Below are 21,412 nucleotides of genomic sequence, written 5' to 3' on the forward strand. Positions count from 1 at the left end.
TTTTAGGAGGTCTGTGAATCTCTTGAAGATATTTGCAGAACTAGGTGTGTACGTGTGAATTTGGGACAGAGGAGATCTAGCTTTTATCAGATTCTCAAAGAGGTTTATGGCCCCAAAACTATTAAAAGCACTGCTACTGAGAGTAATATTAGAGGGTAAAAGTCATTCTAGAAGAAATGGCCAGGTTTTTGTTTGCCATTTCATCTATCATTAAAATATCTGGTAAAGTGATACTTTAAATCACATGAAATCAGTTAAAACACTGCATTTAAAAAGTGGTTCCTTTCTATTAAGAACATTGTCATTTTATTCAAATATGAACTGTCAGTTTGAACCCAGCTGGGTCCACATTTAGAATTTCACCTGTGCCGAGCTCTGAATGAGCTGTGGTACAATACAAAATGCTTACAGGCAAAATTTGCTCTGTTGACCATCCAGGATCATACCTGATATTCTTCCTATTGAATGTTTTCTGCCCCTGATTTTTGTTATTGTTGTTTATTGATTACTGATTCCCTACATTCTTCTGACGTTAAGCTGCTGAGTTTCCGAAGTAACAAGTAATCCCTAAGGGCTTCTTCAAAGCCAATGAGATAGAGATGTTTACTGAAATTTTACTTTAAAAGGATTCATGGAAATTAATTGCTCTGACCACCTGCCAAAGACTCAATTCAGGATCTCACCTTCTTCTAGTCATACATGGATGGGTAGAATCTACCCACCTACTCTTGTCTGACATGAGCAATTACGTGAGTACTACATGGGTTGTAATAATTCCTCTTTCTTGAGCACAGAGAATGGTCCAGACACCTTGTTGAGTGCGTTATGTATATTATCCCGCCGGATCCTTACAACACCTAATGAGATAGGGACTTTATCCCTGTGTTATAGATGCCAAATCTGGGCTTTGAGATATTAGGTAACTAATTTGCCCAAGATCACCCAGCTAGTGGGCAGCAGAACCAATTGGTAGGAGAATGGGAAACCAAATGTCCTAGAAGGACGAATGAGCTGTAGAAAGAAAAGCACCCTTTTCCTTGTACCATTTTTCACTACATGGTATTTTCCAGTGCTGCTGTATCAGGTGCTGGATCGGACAATGGAGGAGAAAAGCAGCATAGGAATTGATGACTACTGGAAAGGGCTGTAGGGAAATTAATTCATTGAACTAATATATCTCACTATATTTTTAAAATAGTGACGGGGAAAGCACTTAACTTTTATTGAGTATTTGAGGATTTACCACAAACAAAGCCCAGTGCAAGGTGCTGTACTAAGATTATTGCATTGAATCTTCATTCTAAGGCTTCCGAGGGAGGCACTACTGTCCCCATTTTACATATAAGGAGACTGAGGCTCTGAGAAGTTGCATAAGTTTCCCAAAGTCACATAGATAGTAAGATGGTATGGTATGAACCAAGATCAGCCTCCAAAAGCTATTTACTTTATAATACATCATACTATAAAATGCACTTTAAAAGCTATTGACTAGAATTTAAACTATTTGGGGCCAAAGATCATGTCATTAAATTTTGTATACTCCTCAGGACATAATATAGTACCTGGTACTTGGTAGGTACTCAAGAAATGTTTCTGGGTTGGTCACTCATCACAGTGGGTTGAAAAATAGAACATCAAAGGCACAAAGATGTATCTTATTTCCAAAAAGAAAAAAAAAAAAAAAAAAGAACTTCCTTCAAATTCCTTAGAGGATATACTCTTCCTTGAGAGCAAAATTACAGAAAATCTTTTTAACAACCCCATATGCCTGGTTCAGAGGTTAAAACCTGTACATATTATACAAGGGCTCCTAACAATGCACTTTCTGTACTATAACTGCATGATATTGACGTCTGCAAGGTGAACAACCATGACGAGGTTAGTCTTGGTGGGGAACAAAAGCAGTTGATACTTTAGAAATATGTGTGGTATATGACATAGTCAAAACCCAACAACTACACATCATTTTAAGGTATAAAAGGGGTATTAGAAAATACTCAGGAACGTGTGTAAATGCTTAGACACGTGGCCCGACCCTCTTTGTGGTCCTTGTGGTTTTTTTCGGCTGGTGGCTGACACCTCCTTCCTCAGCACAGCCCGGCTTCTTCAGTGTGGAGAGCTGCGGAGCGGTGCTGTCTGAGCGGGGTTCCTGATGACGCCACTGCTCTAATATTCCAGCGTCACGGTCTTGGTTTTGAGATATTCGTTTAGAGCTTCCTCACCTAGGGAAGAGAAAAGCAGCCGATGGACCACGTTCACAGGTGGAAGTGATGTCGCTAGATCTTGGACACAGGTGCAGGCATATCAGTCACTAAGCGAATAGAATGGGGCTGAGGCAGTGCTTCTCATGCTTTAAATTTCATGTGAATCACCTGCAGATCTTGTGACACTGTAGATTCTGATTGGATTAGGTCCGGCAGAGGCCCCAAGATGATATGTTTCTAACCACTCCCCGATGATGCTGAGGCTTGTGGGGCACAGTTTGAGGAGCGAGGGTTTAGACCAGCTACCAGGCCTTCTAAGGACCAGAGTGTTGGCTTATCACTTTCTACCCCAAACCCTTCCTTTATTTCCCAGCGTGATGACAAATGTCCACGTCTATTCCTTGCCCGTTTAGGCTGAACAGAAGTGATCAGGATACTGTCCTTCTGATTACATTAAATGAAGCAGAATAGAGCATTAGATTAAATGCTTCTGATTACATTAAATGAAGCAGAATAGAGCAAAGAAAGTTTGAGATCATTTGGTCTCATCTTATTTTAAAGTTAAGGGAAAGGCAGTTTTCCTGACTTACATAGTATGTTAGAGACACAGAGGCATATCCAGGAAAAAATAAATAGGTCTGCCTTTCTACTTCTATTCTGTTCCTATTTTGAGCTACCACAATCATTGATTTCTACAACAGTTAAAGGGCATGAATACCACAGGTGAAACTAATGAGTATATGATTCTGGAAGTTGAGCTGAACCCAGGCTTCTTAATGTTAAATTAGAATCACCTTAGGGAGCTTTTAAAATTCCTGATCCCAGGTCATACCCCAGACCAATTAGATCAGCATCTTTCCTTTTTTTTAAAAGCTCCCAGGTGATTCTAATCCAATGTGCACCTGGGAACCATTGGGCTGAGGGAGTTTCAAATTAGGAGAGAAGAAACTGTTAGACAAAGTCTACTGTTTTATAATAAAACAGACATGAAGTGTGTCGATCATTCTCTATCAAAAGACAAGTGGAACACTGTTGTCTCACTTTATAAAAATAATTTCCCTAAGAAAATCTCCCCATGTGTTTTGGATCCAGGGATGAAAGCCAGATTGAAGACATGAAAAAAAAAAAAGACTTTACCTTCAACTCAATGGAATTTAAAACGAGAGCCACTTTTATTGTTGCAAATACACTGCCAAAAGTCTTCAGGAAAGAGAAAATGTAAAAATACCCCAAATTAACCCAATTTATGTTAGCAGACTGTAACTGCAGTAAATCACAAGCATTTCAATTTTTGAAACAACCTGCCAGACTGACTATGGGGCGTGAGAACATGGGCTGCGTAGCCAACTGTCTGGCTTTGCATTCTTTTTGCCAGTGGCTGTCTGGCTGACTTTGGGCAAGTTACCCCAAATCTCTGAGCCCCATTTTTCCCGTCTGTAAAATAAAGATAATAATGGCACCTACACTCCCATGGCTATTGTGAGGACTGCTCGTGCTATTACAGGTAGAGTATCAGAATAGGGCCTGGTACATATTTAGTGTTCAAAGTAAGCTGTAACTGGAAATGTGATAGTGTTACTGCCCACGGTGAATTACATTTTGGGCTCTCTGCAGACTCTCAATCTGAGCTCCCAGATGCCCAGAAAACTCTGCCAGTTTCAATGTTGTCTCTGAAAGACTGCCAGGTGGCTCAGAGACAGGATTTATTCTTGGGGCTAGCCGGTTATTGCCTTCTACCCATTTTCCTTTCTTGGTTCCACTTGGTCCCATGACGTCTAAACCAAGTTCATGCTGAATGTCAGGTTAAAAAAAAAACAAACCTAACATATTTTAGCTAGAAGATATTGTCAGGGTTTTCTTTTCAACATGAATCTTCTTTTTTAAAAGGAAACACTTTTCCACACAATTTGAGTACTTTTCTATATTTACGTTATGTTCAATAAAAATGTTTAACTTTGAAAAAAATGAGTACCCTTGAAAGCCCAGATCCAACTGCCATGTAGGAAATGCCCTTTAAAGCAATACAAGAGTGTTGCATGAAGCATGAAGCAGACTGTTCTGTGATGTGCAGTAGAAAGGTAAGGCATATTCATACCTAAGTCTTTTCCAAAGCCAGATTGCTTAACTCCACCAAAAGGGGCTGCCACATCCGTCTTGTTGTAGGTGTTAATGAAAACAGTTCCTGCGTCTAGCTTTTCACTCACATACATAGCTTTATTTATGTCTCTCGTAAAAACCCCTGAGGCCAAGCCGTACTCTGTATTATTTGCTCGCTGCAACACTCCATCGATGTCCCTGCAAGATGTTTTTAGAAGACATAAAACCTCATTAAATGCAAAAGCAAAACACTTTCATTTTCTGTTCTAATGTTTTTCCCCTCCGTGCTAGAAACAGGAAAACATTACTGCCAATGTGCTTACATTTTTATAAATGAAATATTCCAGGCTTACACCAAAAGAAACTCCCAATGAAATATTACAACTCTAGTATTATATTTTTCACATATATCATGAAACACCTTTTAAAATCTGAAGTCATCTTTTCAGCCTTCTTCATTGCTTCTCCTTCATGATTACCCCATTTGTTTTCCTCTCCCTTGAGCTCCATTTACAGACATATTCTCAGAGCACCCGCAGTGTCCCTCCATCTATTCAGATTTTACATGCACATTTCAAGGCTCATTCACTCGATGCCTCACCCTGAAGCCTTCCCAGATCCCACTGTTTAGGCAGTGTAGTGTAGTGGCCCGGTGAGAAGGCTCCACAGCCAGACTGCCTGGGTGACCTTGGGTGAATCACTTCATCTCCCCTGCTTTTGTTTATTCTTGTGAAAAAATGGAAATAATAATAATAGCACCTGTCTTCTTGTCATGAGGATTAAATGAGCTAATAGTGTCTGAAGCACAGGAAATGCTCAATGAAAGTTAGCTATAATAGGGTAGCACATATTCCTCCAATTCAGTATTTTGGTTTACCTTTTCGTGTATTTGGTGTTCACCCTCCAACTAGACTGGAACCTCCCCGAGGGCAGGGATAACATCTTGCTTTTCTGTATACTAGGGTGTTGCACCATCACGTGAGAGTGAACGCAGTTAATATGCCCATCCAATAAAAGGGTAGTAAATCATCCTTAAATGGGTCTGGTGACTTCCCTGCCTTTTGACTCAGTATGTGTACACACCAAGTAAGTGCAGACGTGAACCTGCTCTTCTCTCAGTTGGGTCCAGTTCCAACATGCCTGCCATAGTGTGAGTATCTCATCTTTGTGAGTGTCATACTAATGTTAAAAAAATGCATGAACTGCAACATGGCCAGCAAATGTAAGCCAAGATTTTATCTGGGGCTCCGGCAAAGAAACACGATTTCTTTTCCAAAACTGGAGCGAAAATTAGTTGTGCTGAATTCTTTGAGAGACAGCATAGGCTTCAATGTGGTGTCTTCCCAAGGGATTTTCAAAGGTAATCCTGACTATACACAATCTTCAACTCTCATGAGAAATGTGGACTCTAACTTGGAAAGGACTGAGGCTCTGCTAAAACTCTCACACTTGATGCATTGCACCTGATTGCACTGCGAATACTTACAGCCTGGACTAAGGCCGAAAGACGGCTGTATGCCATTGCCCATTGAGGACTACTGAGATGACGTAGCTTCACAGCACACCTTGCCCACTTTTAGAATAATAATGAGCGTAATGACTGCAATGTCACCAACAGCAAACACTTGACTTATTTAACACTTAGAATGACCCAAAAAGGTAGATACTATTAATAACCCAACTTCACAAATAGATAAACTGCACAAATAGAGAAACTTAATAGAGGAATTAAGTGGCCCAAGCCCACAGAGGTGGTCAGTGCAGACTCTACCTACTACACCTCCCACCTAGGCCCTCTGGGGTTAATTGTCCGTCTCCTTGTCTGTCTCCCCTATTAGATGGTGACCTCCTTGAGGACAGGAACAGTGACTTATCTAGGCTTACATCCCCTAAAACTGGCTTCTAATATCTGCATATTTAACACAAGGACCATCCTATGGGGAAACTTATAATAAGGAAAAGACGGTAACAGGGCATCCTTGGATCAGTATGTCAAAAGGTTACTCGCTACAGCTTAGTGTCCCCAAAGGTCTCTCACAGTATGTCTGTTCAAGACCAAGAAGTCCTTCTGAACTCTGTATTCTGTTTTCTCATTGGTTAAAGGAAAACTAAAGCCAGAATTCTGAAGAATTGTGTGCAGTATACCATGAGTCTCTATTGTGTTAAATATTCTGACATGAGCTCAGTTACCATACGGCCCTCTTTGATATGCTAAACACTGAGCATATCAAAGTTTCAGGCACCATAACAAACCAGTATGTCATTCACGGTTGATTATATGGTGATTGTGGACATTTCTACAAAGAGTTGAGTATTAGGCTTTTGGGGGCATGATCCCCTATGGAGAAAACACTCTTTCTTTGGGAAAATCAGATTTCATAGATGCTGCCTTCCCTAGAAATGTAAATGCGAAAACCAGTTCTGTTATTCTCAGTTACTGACCTTATTCCAGAGACATTTCAAATGCTGACTGTACAAAAACTAAAACTTAGCGAACATCCCATAATGTCAGCCATTAGTTTAAACTAAGGAGCAAAAATATATTACAATCTACATTGGTTAGCATTCTCTTCTAATTATTAAGACAATTATTCTTACGGTAGAAAATTATATGTTCATTGATTTTATGCTCTGTACATACCACAATGACAGAAAAAAGAAAAGTATCTAGGCAATCCGGTCAAATTATGCCTGAGGAACATACCCATTTTGGAATTTAGAAATGACCATAATAGGCCCGAAGGATTCCTCTTTGGCAAGATACATGTGGTCTTCCACATCTGTGAAGACAGTAGGTTCCATAAAAAAGCCTATTTGAAAAACAGAAGAAAATAACATCAATTGAAGGGTAATTTTCAATTAGTAGTTCTCTCGTTTAATTACATTATAAATTTTTTTCTTCCGTTATGGGTCAGTAAAACCAAGAAGACTTTCATTTTCCTGTTTGGTGTTAGCGTTCCCAGGTTATTACATTTTTAATGTCCTTATTACAAAACTTTCAAACATATGTAAAAGTAGAGAAACTAGTATAATGAATAGTAAAATAAATCTTTATGCATATTTTGCCATATTTGATTCTTTTTTTTCTTGCTGAAATAGCTTAAAGCAAATTCCAGAGATTACAATTTATACTCCACAAGTATTTCAGTACAAACCTGTAAAAAACAAGGACATGTTATTACACACCACAATACATTATCACACCTAACAAAATTAACGCCAATTCCTTATTCATAGTTTATATTTCAATTCCTTTTTTTAAGTTCCAGTTTTTTAATTGAGATGCAATGACATAGAACATATTAGTTTCAGCTGTACACCATAATGATTCACTACTTGTATTCAATTTCTGATTTCTGGAAAATATCTTTTTATAGTTGACTTGTTTGATTCAGAATTCAAATAAGTTCCATACTGCATTCGGTTGTTAGATAGCTTAAGGGTCCATTAACTTTAGAATATTTCTCCCCTTTACCCTGCCCCTTATTTTTCATGCCATTGACTTGTTAAACAGACTGGTTCAGTTGTCCCGCAGAATATTTTATGCATTTCAGATTTGTCATTGCTTCCTTGGGATGATATTTAATTTGTTCCTCTATCCCCTGTATTTCTTGTAAATGGAAAATATGACCTAAAGGCATGATTAAATTCATGGTTAAACATTTTTGGCAAGAATACTTCATAGACGATGCTGTGTTACACACTGGATCCCACAGGGGGCACATCATAACCAGCTGTCCTGCTGGTGCTCAATCTACCTACAACAGTAAAACATGAGGTTTTCCAGTTGTTGTTTGTTTGTTTTTCTCTCCTTTTGGGTATCATGACATTGAGCCATTCACATACTTCTGTAACAACTACTACCTTAGACAACAGGAATGAATCCTTCCCAGGCTAAGCTGGCTAAGATTTAATCTCACGTTGCCAGGAATGAAAATCACCAGTGCCTGAATAACACCTTATCCATTACACTTGTTTACTTACGCTGCTAAGGGCCTGTCACGTCCATTTTATTTGATTTTAACGGCCTCGTAAAGCAGGATATGCACATTTCATCACATTTTACAACTGAGGCTCAGAAGAACTGTTGTTGAAGGTGTCACAGCTTATAAGTGGCCAAGCAGGATCTAGAAAGTAATTCTTATCATAACGTAAATGACACTACTTTTCAGGCAAGATGGTGCTGCAACGAAAACTGTTACCATTTATTCCGACTTAAGAAGCCAGGCCCCCAGCACACCTCCTATGGAGGTGGTCTTACCTGGCCTTTGGACTTGTCTTCCTCCGTACACCAAGGTGGCCCCCTCTTTCACTCCGGCTTCACAGTACTGCAGGAGCTTTTCCAGATGGGCCTTATGATTTTGGGGCCCGTGATCAGTAGATCTGTCAAGTGGATCACCAATTTTCATCTTTTTAATTTCTTCCACCTGTACGTCACCCAGTTCACAAAACACAATTGACTGTTAATAATAAGAATGGATACCCTTGACCGAGTTTCTACTGTGTGATAGGTGTTGTACTAAGCTGTTCAAAGATGTGTCCTCGTTTAGTCTTCAGTAGCACTGGAGGTAGATATTTATTATTTCCATCTTATATGAGGAAACCGAGGATCAGAAAGGCTAAGTGACTCGCCCAAGGGCACACAGCCACTAAATACTGTAGAGTTTTCTTGCCTTGAAAGCCCAAGCTTGTAACCACTGAGTTTTAAAATTATCCCGAATGCTAATTCATTAAAATAGCAAACCTGATGTTCTGGAATTTTTGTTAATACAGCATACCTACACTCTTCATGGCAAAATAATTTCGAAAATGGCCACATTGTTGTCTTTTTCCTTTCCCCAAATGTGGAAGACTGCCCTTGTGAAATTCTCACAGTACAGCCACACCAGAGGATATACTAGAATGTTCCAATGAAAAACCATCTTTATCGAAGAATGTTCATCACTGATATGTGCTCCTTGGTTATCTTAATCTATTTCTGCGTTTCCTGATGTTAAGTCCAATTCTACTAAGGAGAAAGAAAGGGAGTTACCATGACCCCACAGGGCCATGAATTTGAGTTTAGGTCTGGCAATAATCCCTCAGTAAGTGCTCAAGAAATATGTGCTGAATGAATAAATGAATACTGTTCATATGTGTGCAAAACATGTTTGTTGATGGACTGATACAGCAAATCCTTGACATTTCTGGTCTCAGCATTTTAAATTTCAACAAGTTGTTGTGAAAGCCCATGACATGTAGTGCTGTACCTTGCATTTTACTAAGGCACAAAACTGAATTATGGGGATGTTCATGAGGCAGCCACTGCCCTCCATCTGCCTCTCCATATGACTTCCTTGTTTTCCACTCTCATGAGGAAAGATGCCTTTGCTTCTTGCGGGGTGGGATGGGGGAATTGGCTCTGAAGGAAAAAAGGCTGGGTGCTGGTTTTTTAAATAGAAACAAATTCGTGATTACTATTACCATAATAATGATAGAGTGTAGTATGGTTTTTTTAAATTAATTAATTAATTTTATTTTTGGCTGCGTTGGGTCTTCGTTGCTGTGCACGGGCTTTCTCTAGTTGCGGCGAGCGGGTGCTACTCTTTGCTGTGGTGCGCGGGCTTCTCATTGCGGTGGCTTCTCCTGTTGCGGAGCACAGGCTCTAGGCGCGCAGGGTTCAGTAGTTGTGGCACGTGGGCTCAGTAGTTGTGGCTCACAGGCTCTAGAGCGCAGGCTCAGTAGTTGTGGTGCACGGGTTTAGCTGTTGCCCGGAATGTGGGATCTTCCTGGACAAGGGCTCGACCTCGTGTCCCCTGCATTGGTAGGCAGATTCTTAACCACTGAGCCACTGTGGAAGTCCCTGTGTAGTATGTTTAGAGTTCATTTTAGCCACAGAATTCATCTTAATAGTTCTATGAATGACGTTTAGTCTCATATTTATGGAATCATGCCCAACTACAGGGGGTATGTACGTATGTATGTATATGTATCTGTCTATCTATCTTAGTGGAGGAAATTATATACTATCATTTAACTGTAAATTCAGGATTTGTAAGAATCTAGTGGTAAATCTCTCATAGCCAATTTAGGGATTTATAATAATCTAGGAGTATATCTTCTACAAATATCAAGGATCTAATATACTATAAATGCAGAGCAAGGTATAGGTAGTAATAGCCCTTAAGCATACCTTATCAAGTTTTCTAATATAGACCTATAACTTTTTACTATGAAAAATCATAGGGACTTCCCTGGTGGCTCAGTGGTTAAGAATCCACCTGCCAATGCAGGGGACACGGGTTCGAGCCCTGGTCCAGGAAGATCCCACATGCCGCGGAGCAACTGAGCCCATGCACCACAACTGCTGAGCCTTCGCTCTAGAGCCTGTGCTCTGCAACAAGAGAAGCCACCGCAGTGAGAAGCCCGTGCTCCACAACAAAGAGTAGCCCCCGCTCACTGCAACTACAGAAAGCCCACGCGCAGCAACGAAGACCCAATGCAGCCAAAAATAAATAAATAAATAAAATTTTTTTTAAAAGAAAAATTATAAACATATAAAAGTAGGTAAATAATATAATGAAACTCCACATACCGATCAGTCAGCTTCCACAACTGCCAACTCATGACCAATTTATTCCCCCACTTACTTCCTTCCCTTTTGGATTATTTTGAAGCAAAGTCCAGATATCATAGTCTAATCTGTAAATATGTCAGAAACTACTTCTAAAAGATAAGGATTGTGTTCTTTTTAAAAAATATAACCATAGCACTATCATCACTATCATAACTATCATTAATAATCCCAGAAGTACTTTTAAAGTAAAGGCAATTTCTATACAAATCACAGAACAAATTTGAAGACGCTTACCACTCTCGTCACAAATTCATCATGGATGGATTCTTCCACAAACAACCGACCAGCTGCAATACAGTTCTCTCCTTTGTTGAAAAATACTGCTCCCATGCCCTTCGGCAGCAAAAGAGAAAATACTGTTATTGCTTGGGAAGTCAAGATTGCGGTAAAATTGCACACACTGAGAATTAGATGTTATTGGAAGACAGTAGACAACACAGAGAAGACAGAGAAAAACACAAGCCCTTGGCCAAGTTAGTGTTGCTTGGAGGTTCTTGGTTTTGATATTTTTAGGAATTTTGCTTCTCCTTTCCCCCTTTTGGTCCATGAGTACTTAAAAAAAAATGTACATAACATGAAGGACATAGTGATTAAAAACAGATTTTGTGTTGCAAGAAAATTTAGATTATTCTATACATTTATATGTAATATTTCTATCCCAAATTTTGCTTTTATAAATCTCTACATCAGTTTTAAAAACCTGGCCTCCAAGTTTCAAAAACACGTTTAATTATAATGACATTATTTTTTTAAATTAAGTGCCCTGAGCAGTCCCAAATCTAAACATAAAGAGAATGGTTTCTGTTTATGATTAGATAGAACCAAGCGTTGGGCTTCCCTGGTGGCGCAGTGGTTGAGAATCTGCCTGCCAATGCTGGGGACATGGGTTCGAGCCCTGGTCCAGGAAGATCCCACATGCCATGGAGCAACTAGGCCCGTGCACCACAACTACTAAGCCTGTGCTATAGAGCCTGCGAGCCACAACTACTGAGCCCGCACACCACAACTACTGAAGCCCACACACCTAGAGCCTGTGCTCCGCAACAAGAGAAACCACCACAATGAGAAGCCCGCACACCGCAAGGAAAGTAGCGCTCACCGCAACTAGAGAAAGCCCATGTGCAGCAACGAAGACTCATCGCAGCCAAAAATAAAATCAATTAACTAATTAAGTAAAAAAAAAACCAAAAAAAAACACCCCAACCAAGCGTCATTCTAAGGTTCCTGATGAGAAGGAGGTAGAATGTGTTTCCGAAGTGGGCACCTAGTTAGGTGGACTTGACCTACTCTTACCATTCGTACGGCCTTGTCAAGTTCACAGTCACTGAATATTATAAGTGGGGATTTGCCACCAAGTTCAAGGGAAACTTTCTTCAAGTTGCTCATAGCACAGCTAGAGAAAAATAAAGGGAATATGAGCATTTAGTTTGTCTATCAGTTTCTCTCTCTGTTTCTTCAACCATAAATTACTACTTAGCATGGGAAATATAACTGAGCCTCAGAAATATTAAGAAACGTATTCAAAGACAAAACATGAATGGTAGAATGGTGATAACAGTTGAAGCTGGGTGATGAGCACACAGGAGTTCATTACACTATTCTGTAAGCTCTGTGAATATTAGAAATCTTTTGTAATAGAAACGGGTTTCTTTTTAAATTCTGTGGTCAAATGATTAGAGATTATCATATGTAAATTCAGATTCTTTAGGTGTAAGAATTTTGGTTACATAAAGACCTGGCAAAGAACTTAACCTTTAACCAGATTACTGGCACATCGGGGGAAAAAAATCAATTTTTAGAAGTATACTGTTTATTTCTCCCTGTTTGCAAAAGCATTGTTATTTAAAGTGCTTTAAAAATACTCTTAAAAATTCAGAAAGAAGGAAAAAAATCACAAAATTCTACTCCATGGCTCAATAGCAACTATTTTTTTTTTTTTTTACAATTTTGATATACTTATTTCTGATCTGTATCAAAGCACAGCCTTTGTCTTATTTAACATAGTTAGGATTACCCAATATATACAATTTTATACCTTATTTTTCTTTCTATTTACCGTTTAACACTCCAATGTTATTAAAATTCTACATGACTGCACAGTATTCTATTACATTAACAAACTTTAACCACTGCCACATTTTGGACATTTAGATGGTTTGCATTTTTCTGAACTAATGTTACTGCTTTTTAGGAATTAATTTTATAAATAATCCAGATTTGATTTGTCTTTTATATGTCTTTTCAATTTCTTACTTATGCTCCAAAACCAATTTGGGCTCCAGCTTTAGTACTGAAAATGTTTTGTGCTTAATGACTGTTAAAGCTATCAGAACTTTCAGTACAACTCTGGTTTTGGTGACTCTGGGCTTTACACTTTGGAAAGTATTTTATTGTATTCAAACATTTCAATACCCTACTGTGGTAAGATTTCTCTTCTAAATTCGATGTTATTTTTCTCCCTCCAAAAGCACCTTATTTAAAAAAGCAAAAACAAAGCCAAAGACCTGGTTTTACAGGATTTTTAGCAAATCAACACACTAAAACCAATACCTCTTCATGATCTGTTTGCCAATCAGAGTGGAACCAGTGAAACCGAGTTTCCGGATATCAGGATGTTCAGAAAGGCGCTGTCCTGCTATGCCACCTGTGGAATTACGGAATAAAACAGAGACTAAAACATTATCGAGTTTTTATGGTAAAGGTGGCTTTGAATTCATTGAAGTAGATTTCTAAGCTCTCATTTAAATCTCAGTTTTACACTTTCTGTACTAATAACAAAGTGACAAAAATCTGAATAATATCCTCCATGCAACTGTCAGTACCCCAAAGATGGGTATGCCTTGAGTTTTTAATCTTCCAAAGCCATTTTAAAAAATTGAAATGGGCCACCGTAGGGTGGTTTTACAATGTCATACAATTTCCACCCCTCCCACCCTACTCATCTGCCACTGTATTTCCACTTTCAGATTTTAGCACATGGTAAGTATGTTTATACTTAACTGTTTGGTAAACTGTATTTAGTTTTAATATAGTTATAAGTCAGGACAAAACACCAGTGGGAAAACTCAGCTACCCTTGAACCATTCATTAGTTACAGCAAAGTGGGTCCTTGCTGGCTTACCTGAGCCTGGAATGATGTTGATTACCCCCTTTGGAAAGCCTGCTTTAACAGAGAGCTCTGCAAACTTCAAAGCAGTCAAGGGCGTGACCTGAGCAGAAGCAGACAGCAATTACCTACTTCAGATTCTGTCCTGTCCTTTAGATCAGCACCCAGCTTTCCTGCTATGGCCGTACCAGAGTTCATTTTATTTTTTCTTTTATTGTGACGTAATTTCTGACTTACAGCAAAGTTGCAAAAAATAGTACAAACAATTCCTATGTATCCATCACCCAGATTCCTCAAATGTTAACATTTTACTACATTTGCTTTATCCTCTTTCTCTCTCCCAATGTTTTTTGAACTGTTTAAGAAGTAAAATTTGATGTGTCCCTTTACCTCTAAATACTTTTGTGTACATTTCTTAAAAACAAAGGATTCTTTTACATAACCACAATACAATCACCAAAATCAGGAAATTAACAACTGCTAGAATACCTAATTTACACTCCTTTTTCAGTTTTCACCAATGGTCCCAATAATGTGCTTTACAGAAAAAGAAAATCCAAGATCATGCATTGCATTTAGTTACCACGTCTATAGTTTCCCTTCCTCTGAAAGAGGTTCTGAGTTTTCTTTTATATTTCATTACACTGACGTTTTCGATAAAAACAGACCAGTTATTTTGTACAATGTCCTTTTGTCTGGATTTGCTGTTTCCACGTGATTAGATTCAGGTTATGCACTTTTGGCGAGAACACCACAGGAGTGATGCTGAATTCTCCTCAGTGCATCATATCAAGAGGAACATGCTGTTGAATAGTCCCAATGTTGGAAAGGTTAACTTTGATCCTTTGGTAAGGGTGATCTGCCAGGTTTTATCACTGTAAGTTACTGTAAAAAGAAAGGGAGCTACTTTGAGGCTTTACTCTTTGTAGTTAATAAATATTTTTTAGGGAGCTACTTTGAGGCTATTTAAATATTCAGTTACTCCTCAAATTTCCACTAGTTTTAGTATCCATTGATGATTCCTGCCTGAATCAATCATTATGATGATGGTTGCTAAGTGGTGATTTTCTAATTCCATCATTCCTTCTACATATATTCATTAGTTGGCTTTCCACTATAAGAGCTTTCCGTTCTATTTAATCAATTAACATCAGTGTGAACTCATGGATTCTTACTTTATTCAAATGGTTATAATCTTTTACTACTGTTAATTTTTTTGAGGTTCAAATTGTTCCAGCTTTGGCTGATGGATCCTGTGTGGATCCTCTGCCTTTCTGACATGTCCCGATCATTCTTTGAGCATTTCCTTGCTTTTTGGCCCAACAAGATGTTCCAGGCACACCTTGTATTTTCCCTGTTCCAACCATTTTTTCAAGAGGCCCAGGTTTCTTTTAGTGCAGAATAGTATTTTAAAACTGTGATATAATGGGAAATATATATTTGGCCTTTGTCTCTGGGTCCTGGCCCAGAGTTCCTAAAACCTTGGAATCTCAAATGAAAAATGCCTTCCATATGTTAATGAAATGGCTGGTAGCTGGGAGCCCCTTAGGTAGCTTCAGGATGGGTTTTTGTAGCCAGAAAGATCAGGCCATGGTTAGAGAGTTGGAACTTTCAGCCCCAAACCAGGGGAGAGGGACTGAAGTTTGAGTTCAATCACCGACAGCCAATGATTGAATCAGTCGTACCTATGAAATGAAATTTCCATAAAGACCTCTCAACAGTGGGTTGAGGGCTCATTCTATCCTTCTTCCTGTTCATATCTGTAACTCTCTTCAACAGTGAAAAGCATAGCTCCCAATATCCACAATATATTTACTTGTTTGCTTAATCCTAAAATGTACAGAAAGTAATTTGAGAATTATTAAGCCATGTCCCTGTGAAAAAGAAGCCTACTAACTTCAATACTTATTTTCAGTGTTTTTGCCTCTAGTCTGAGGACATAGAGTGCAAGCGTCATTCACAAGTTACTCGGGTGAGTGCTTCCTCACTCCCTTCGGCGTGGTGATGTTGTTCATTTGAAATTTGGCTTGACTGATTTTTTTGTATCCGATTTTGGCCTCATCTACGTTGATTGTGTTTCTTTTCTTTATTTGTTCATTTGCTGTCTTGTTGAGTATGGGAAACATGCTTCCCAAAGTGAGGACTATACAAGAGCACATTCAGAGAAGTGTCGTTCTCCTGGCCAACCACCTCCCACCCCCAGTCCTTTCCACCACATCCTGCCCAAGTCTTGTAGTTAATCAACCTAATTAGTCTCCGCTTTATCCCTCGTATGTTTCTTTTTGCTCAAATGAAAACATACTTATTTTCCCTTTCTTTTTACAAAAAAATTGGTATAGTTATGGATCTCATTTTAAAGATCTATTACAGCAATGCATATCTCAGAAGCAAAATGGAAGTCATATTTTTACACTCTTAAAAAGCAATGCTGATCAAGTCTTAAATTAGTACTCGGTTACCTTGGTCTCAAAAAATGGAATGGGCAAAAATTGAGCTGTGAATAGAAAATAGTAGAGCTATTTTATTTTGTATATTTTAACGGAAGAAGATGTGAAATAAATCAAACATAACTAACATTTATTATGTGGCTGGATAATGGTACTCTCACTCCGTCTGAATGAAGGTCAGATGGTCACTGGTCACAGAGGTACGTGTGGTATCCTAGGAAAGAATAGGAGCTCACAAGGCCAAGGGAAAAACAGTGGTTTCCTCACTTGCTCCTGTGCTTTCAGAATATTGCCGTGTGTTGACGTTTAAAGGCCAGGTTGCATGGATTCATAGACTATGTTGTTGTTTTAACTAATGCAAACTTCATAAAATGATCAAGTGACTTAAAAAGAATCTACATAGAAACTGCATAATAAATAATACTAATAGAGCAAATACAAGTAAACAACAAGAAAAAGCAGGGTTAACATTTTTCCTCCTTCTAGTAACAGGTCCATGACAATAAGATTGTGAGGTTTAAAAAAAATGGCAATCTAGTTAGACTTGACAAGAAATTTCAAATGCCCAAATATTTGAAATTGTCAAGAAGATATTTCAAATAGTGGATTTATACCTACTATAGTTAAAGACAATCCTAGACCAAAGTGTATATTATTATGCCTTAGTATGAAGCCATCATGATTAGAAAGACTTTTTTAAAAACTATCCTAAATTAGTGATAAGATTTTTAAAGTAAGAATAAAAAGATTTTATGCCATTAATAAATAAAATAAATTGTTTCATCTTTATCTCATCCCTTTTCATTTTATTGATTTTCTTCCATTTGGCTAACCAACAGGAATATAGGTTTATATTATGGCAGGATTACAGGTTTAAATGATATATGCAAAAGCATTTAGCAGTGTTCTGGGCACGAGTAGGTCATTATTAAATATTAAATTAAAAAAGGTGTTAGAGCCTGACAGACCTGGACCAGTTCAGACCATGGGAATCTGTACTTCTTACTGGTAAAGGGGGGAAAGCCAACTGATTCAGCCCTCCTGCCATTTCCACAGGGCCTTAATGCTATCAATGGTTTCATATCATAATAAAAAGATATCTCCCACATAACAATGGCAACTTTGGGTCTTTCATTCTCAGGATTAAAATTATAATCAATCATTAAACTATCAGTTTTAAATTGCAGATAGAGTTAGACCAATTTCCACAGGAACAGAAATTTTATGTCTTTGTCACTGATAATATGCCTGGCAAACAGTGGGCACTCAATACATGTTTGTAAATTTTGAACATTCTATGTAATCACTAGGGTTTTCCAATGCTTAGCACTCTCTCTGGATGCCATACAGTGGTTCTCAACCCTGACTGTACCTTAGAAACTAATGTGAAGATTTTAAGTAATACCGATGCATGGCCTCTGACCCAGACCAATTAAATTAGAATCTCTGCCAATGGGGCCCAGATATCAGTATTTTTAAAAGAGAACTCCAGATGATTCTAATGTGCAGCCAGGATTGAGCACCACTGGGCTAGGTTATCTACCTTCTCTCTTCACTTTACTAGCTTCTTGCTGTTTAATGAGTGTTGCTGCTTGGGAGAAACAGCACTTACACAGAATGCTGGTGAACTGTTCCATTCCCATGGAAGGATGAGCCAGCAGCTATCACACGAACACATGTATCTTTTAACTAAGTGATTCTGCTATTAGGAACATACCACCCTATAAAGATAATTGCACATGTGCATGATGCCATATTTAAAAGGTTATTAACTGCAACATAGTTTATAACAGCAAAAAGATGGGAAAATCTCAATATCTATTAATTAGGTATTGGTTAAATAAAATATTGTTTATCTACACACTGGAAACTGTTTTAAAAAAAGAAGTTTTGGGGACTTCCCTGGTGGTCCAGTGGGTAAGACTCTGAGCTCCCAATGCAGGGGGCCCGGGTTCGATCTGTATTTGGGGAACTAGACCCTGCATGCATGCCGCAACTAAGAGTCCGCATGCTGCAAATAAAAGATCCCGCATGCTGCAACTAAGACCCGGCACGGCATAAATAAATAAATACATAAATACATACATACATATTTTAAAATTTTTAAAAATTAAAGAAAAAGTGCTTAACACAGCATGTGGCACATACTAAGTGCTCAATAAATTTTTTTTTTAAGTTATTTTTCCCCCTTTGGTAGTATGTATAGAATGCTACTATTTTATTTTATTTTAATTTTGTATTGTATTATGGTTAGAACACTTAACATGACATTTACCCTCTTAAATTGTTAAGTATACAATACAGTATAGTTAACTACAGGCAAAATGATGTGTAGCAGATTTCTAGAACTTACTCATCTTGCATAATTGAAACTTTATGCCTGTTGATTAGCAATTTCCCATTTCCCCTTCTCCTCCTGTGTGTTTTTTAATTGGTTAAAAAATATATTTTTAAAATTATTTATTCATTTAATTTAAAAAATATGTTTGTATACACAGATAATATTTCTGTAATACCTAAGAAACTAATAAATAACAATAACATTGGTGGCCTCTGGGAGGTAAATTGGTGGGCTGGGGGAATAAGATGGAGACTTTTCACTATCTACCTCTTGGTATCTTTTGAATTAAAAAAATTTTTGAATGTATACCTGTTTTTTTTACTGAAATTGTTTTTAATGAGGAAAACAAGATGGCTGTGGTCACATGACTATGTAGTTATGACAAACAAAATTGTATTTTTTTTAAATCCTAAAAGAAGAAATAAAAGAATAGTTCATAAGTAACAAACTGTAAACTCTTCTTGAATAGAGACCAAGTTTTCTCCACAACGTGGGTACCTCAGAATGTCTACCAATGTGCACTGTCCGGAGTAAATGCTCAGCCAGGTGTTAAGTTGGCTACCATATTTTTTTCTTGAAAAGCTACTGTAGCATTAAAAAGATGTTTTTGAGAACTCTTATCATCTGAATTATTTTTTAAATTATTTCCTCATTTTCCACATGTATATATTTCCACACAGCTGCCACAATTATATACATTCTTTTGCATTCTTTTGCATGCATGTAAAGTTTTTGCATGTAAAGTTATCTTGCATAACTTTACAATATTTTTGATAATGAAAATTTGAATGCCTGCAAAAAACTTTTTCTTTTGATATGTCATAGCTACTCTAAATCACTACTGGGCATGTGGCATTTTGCAAGAATTGAATTGGTTTGTAGAAATTTAATGGATTTCACTGACATACACTATGCCTGCTTCCACTGTCATGGAAGTTCTAAATTTTGGAATCCTCATAGGATACACTGGGTAGCTATTAAAAATGAATATTTACTAATATGAAAAGACGCCCATGATATATGAAATGATGTTGTGATTTTTGATCCCATTTTTGCTTAAAGACATAATATTTGTAAATGTACGTCTCTGGTTTTAAGTAAACGGGAGAGGAGGAGGTGCTGTACCTTGCCCCGCGCGCCTTACCTGCGCCGGCTTGAGCACTAAAGTGTTGCCTGCTGCCAAGCACGCGGCGCTCTTCCACGCCAGCATCATCAGCGGGTAGTTCCAGGGGATGATAATAGCACAGACACTGCCGGGGAAGAAAGAGACATCCTCAGTCCTCTCGAACTAACACAAGTCACTCAGAAGCGCTCTCCTTGTCTTACCCAAGTGGCTCCTTCCTGGTGAAGGTCAGATTGCGATTTGGACGGGCCTGGTTGATGGGAATTGTAGAACCCTGAAGAATGAAAAAGGTTGATACTGTTTTACTAATTTCAGTGGGTAAACTTAACGAATCCATTTTCCGTCTGCCTCTCTTGCTTTTTCTTAGCTGCTATTAAAAAAGCAGTGTTCAATTGATGAGAAATACATCTACACCTAAAAAGGAACTGCTATGTCTTTCTCAAAAGAACTGACACACAGGGAAAAAAAAACCATAATTCTAATTTAATCGCCTCCATTCCCAATTTCTTGGCATGGCAGAGAAGGTTAACTGCCTGAGCAATATCCATTCTCCCCTCCGTTCTTAGTAACAGAAACCCTATATTAATAATGGGAATGGCAACGTGCCCAGATAAACTACTACGTTCCCCAGTTTCCACAGCAGATAGGGATGGCCAATGGAAGACGTAAGCACAAAGCACTGAAAGGGGAACACGCTTTAAAGTAGGCTGACTCAGCTTGGACAAGTGCTCTTTTACTCTCCCCCTCACTCTCACTCTTTCCTTCTTCCTTCTCAGAATGTTGCTAAAAAGGCTGGCACTGCAGTGGTTATCATGAGACCAAGAGGCAGCCATGAGGGTAGAGATCATATGGTGTAAGGACGCCCTGGCAAAGAAAGAGCAGGAATCTTTATCTCACACACTGGACTTGAGTGCCTGCTTTGGACTCTTGAAAGTGAGATAAAAACAAACTTCTTAGTTGGGTTTTCTATTATACGCAGCCAAATTTGATCCCAACTGATTCATGACAGTAGTCTTTTAACGGAAGCTATACATCTGTTTTGCCACATAAAATATTATTGCTGTTACTAACACAAGTAAGTGTACAGTCTCTTATCTGAAACCCTTGGGGCCAGGTGTGTTTTGCGTTTCAGAATTTTTTGACTTTAGAAACATAATATAATGTATATACCTTATACAATGTTATTATATCTATAACCTCCAATAAGGTCTGGGGAAGCCCCCCATAATCAAGCATATTAATATTTATTCAGTGAAATATATGAACATTCACTCTAAGTGATATGAATAGAGATTATAGACTCATCTTGGTTCAGGTCAGGTTTTGGCGCCAAAGGAGTCTGAACCAATCAAACAAATCGATTTTCAGGTTTCACAGCAATTTGGATTTCATAACTGAGGATGAAGGATGGACTTGAACTGCTCTTACTAAATACTTATATATGTATGATTTTGTGGCTGAACAATAATAAAAACGAC

At 38.2% G+C, this 21,412-nt stretch overlaps 1 protein-coding gene across 1 annotated transcript in view; it reads right to left on the bottom strand.

Moving 5' to 3' along the window:
* Window positions 1–1,486: 1,486 nt before the first annotated feature.
* ALDH1L2 (aldehyde dehydrogenase 1 family member L2) overlaps window positions 1,487–21,412 on the bottom strand; it is a 52,583-nt gene continuing 32,657 nt past the window's right edge. The window contains exons 14-23 of the mRNA XM_082850308.1: window positions 20,138–20,208; window positions 19,956–20,061; window positions 14,039–14,126; window positions 13,468–13,561; window positions 12,211–12,310; window positions 11,152–11,250; window positions 8,563–8,728; window positions 7,006–7,111; window positions 4,300–4,499; window positions 1,487–2,222 (exon numbers count right to left, since the gene is read on the bottom strand). Of these exons, the coding sequence (XP_082706434.1) occupies window positions 2,167–2,222; window positions 4,300–4,499; window positions 7,006–7,111; window positions 8,563–8,728; window positions 11,152–11,250; window positions 12,211–12,310; window positions 13,468–13,561; window positions 14,039–14,126; window positions 19,956–20,061; window positions 20,138–20,208 (1,086 nt within the window). The 3' untranslated portion in view covers window positions 1,487–2,166. The remainder of the gene's footprint in view (window positions 2,223–4,299; window positions 4,500–7,005; window positions 7,112–8,562; window positions 8,729–11,151; window positions 11,251–12,210; window positions 12,311–13,467; window positions 13,562–14,038; window positions 14,127–19,955; window positions 20,062–20,137; window positions 20,209–21,412) is intronic.

The sequence above is a fragment of the Leucopleurus acutus genome (assembly GCF_964270905.1).
Source record: "Leucopleurus acutus genome assembly, chromosome: 11".
Lineage (NCBI taxonomy): Eukaryota > Metazoa > Chordata > Mammalia > Artiodactyla > Delphinidae > Leucopleurus > Leucopleurus acutus.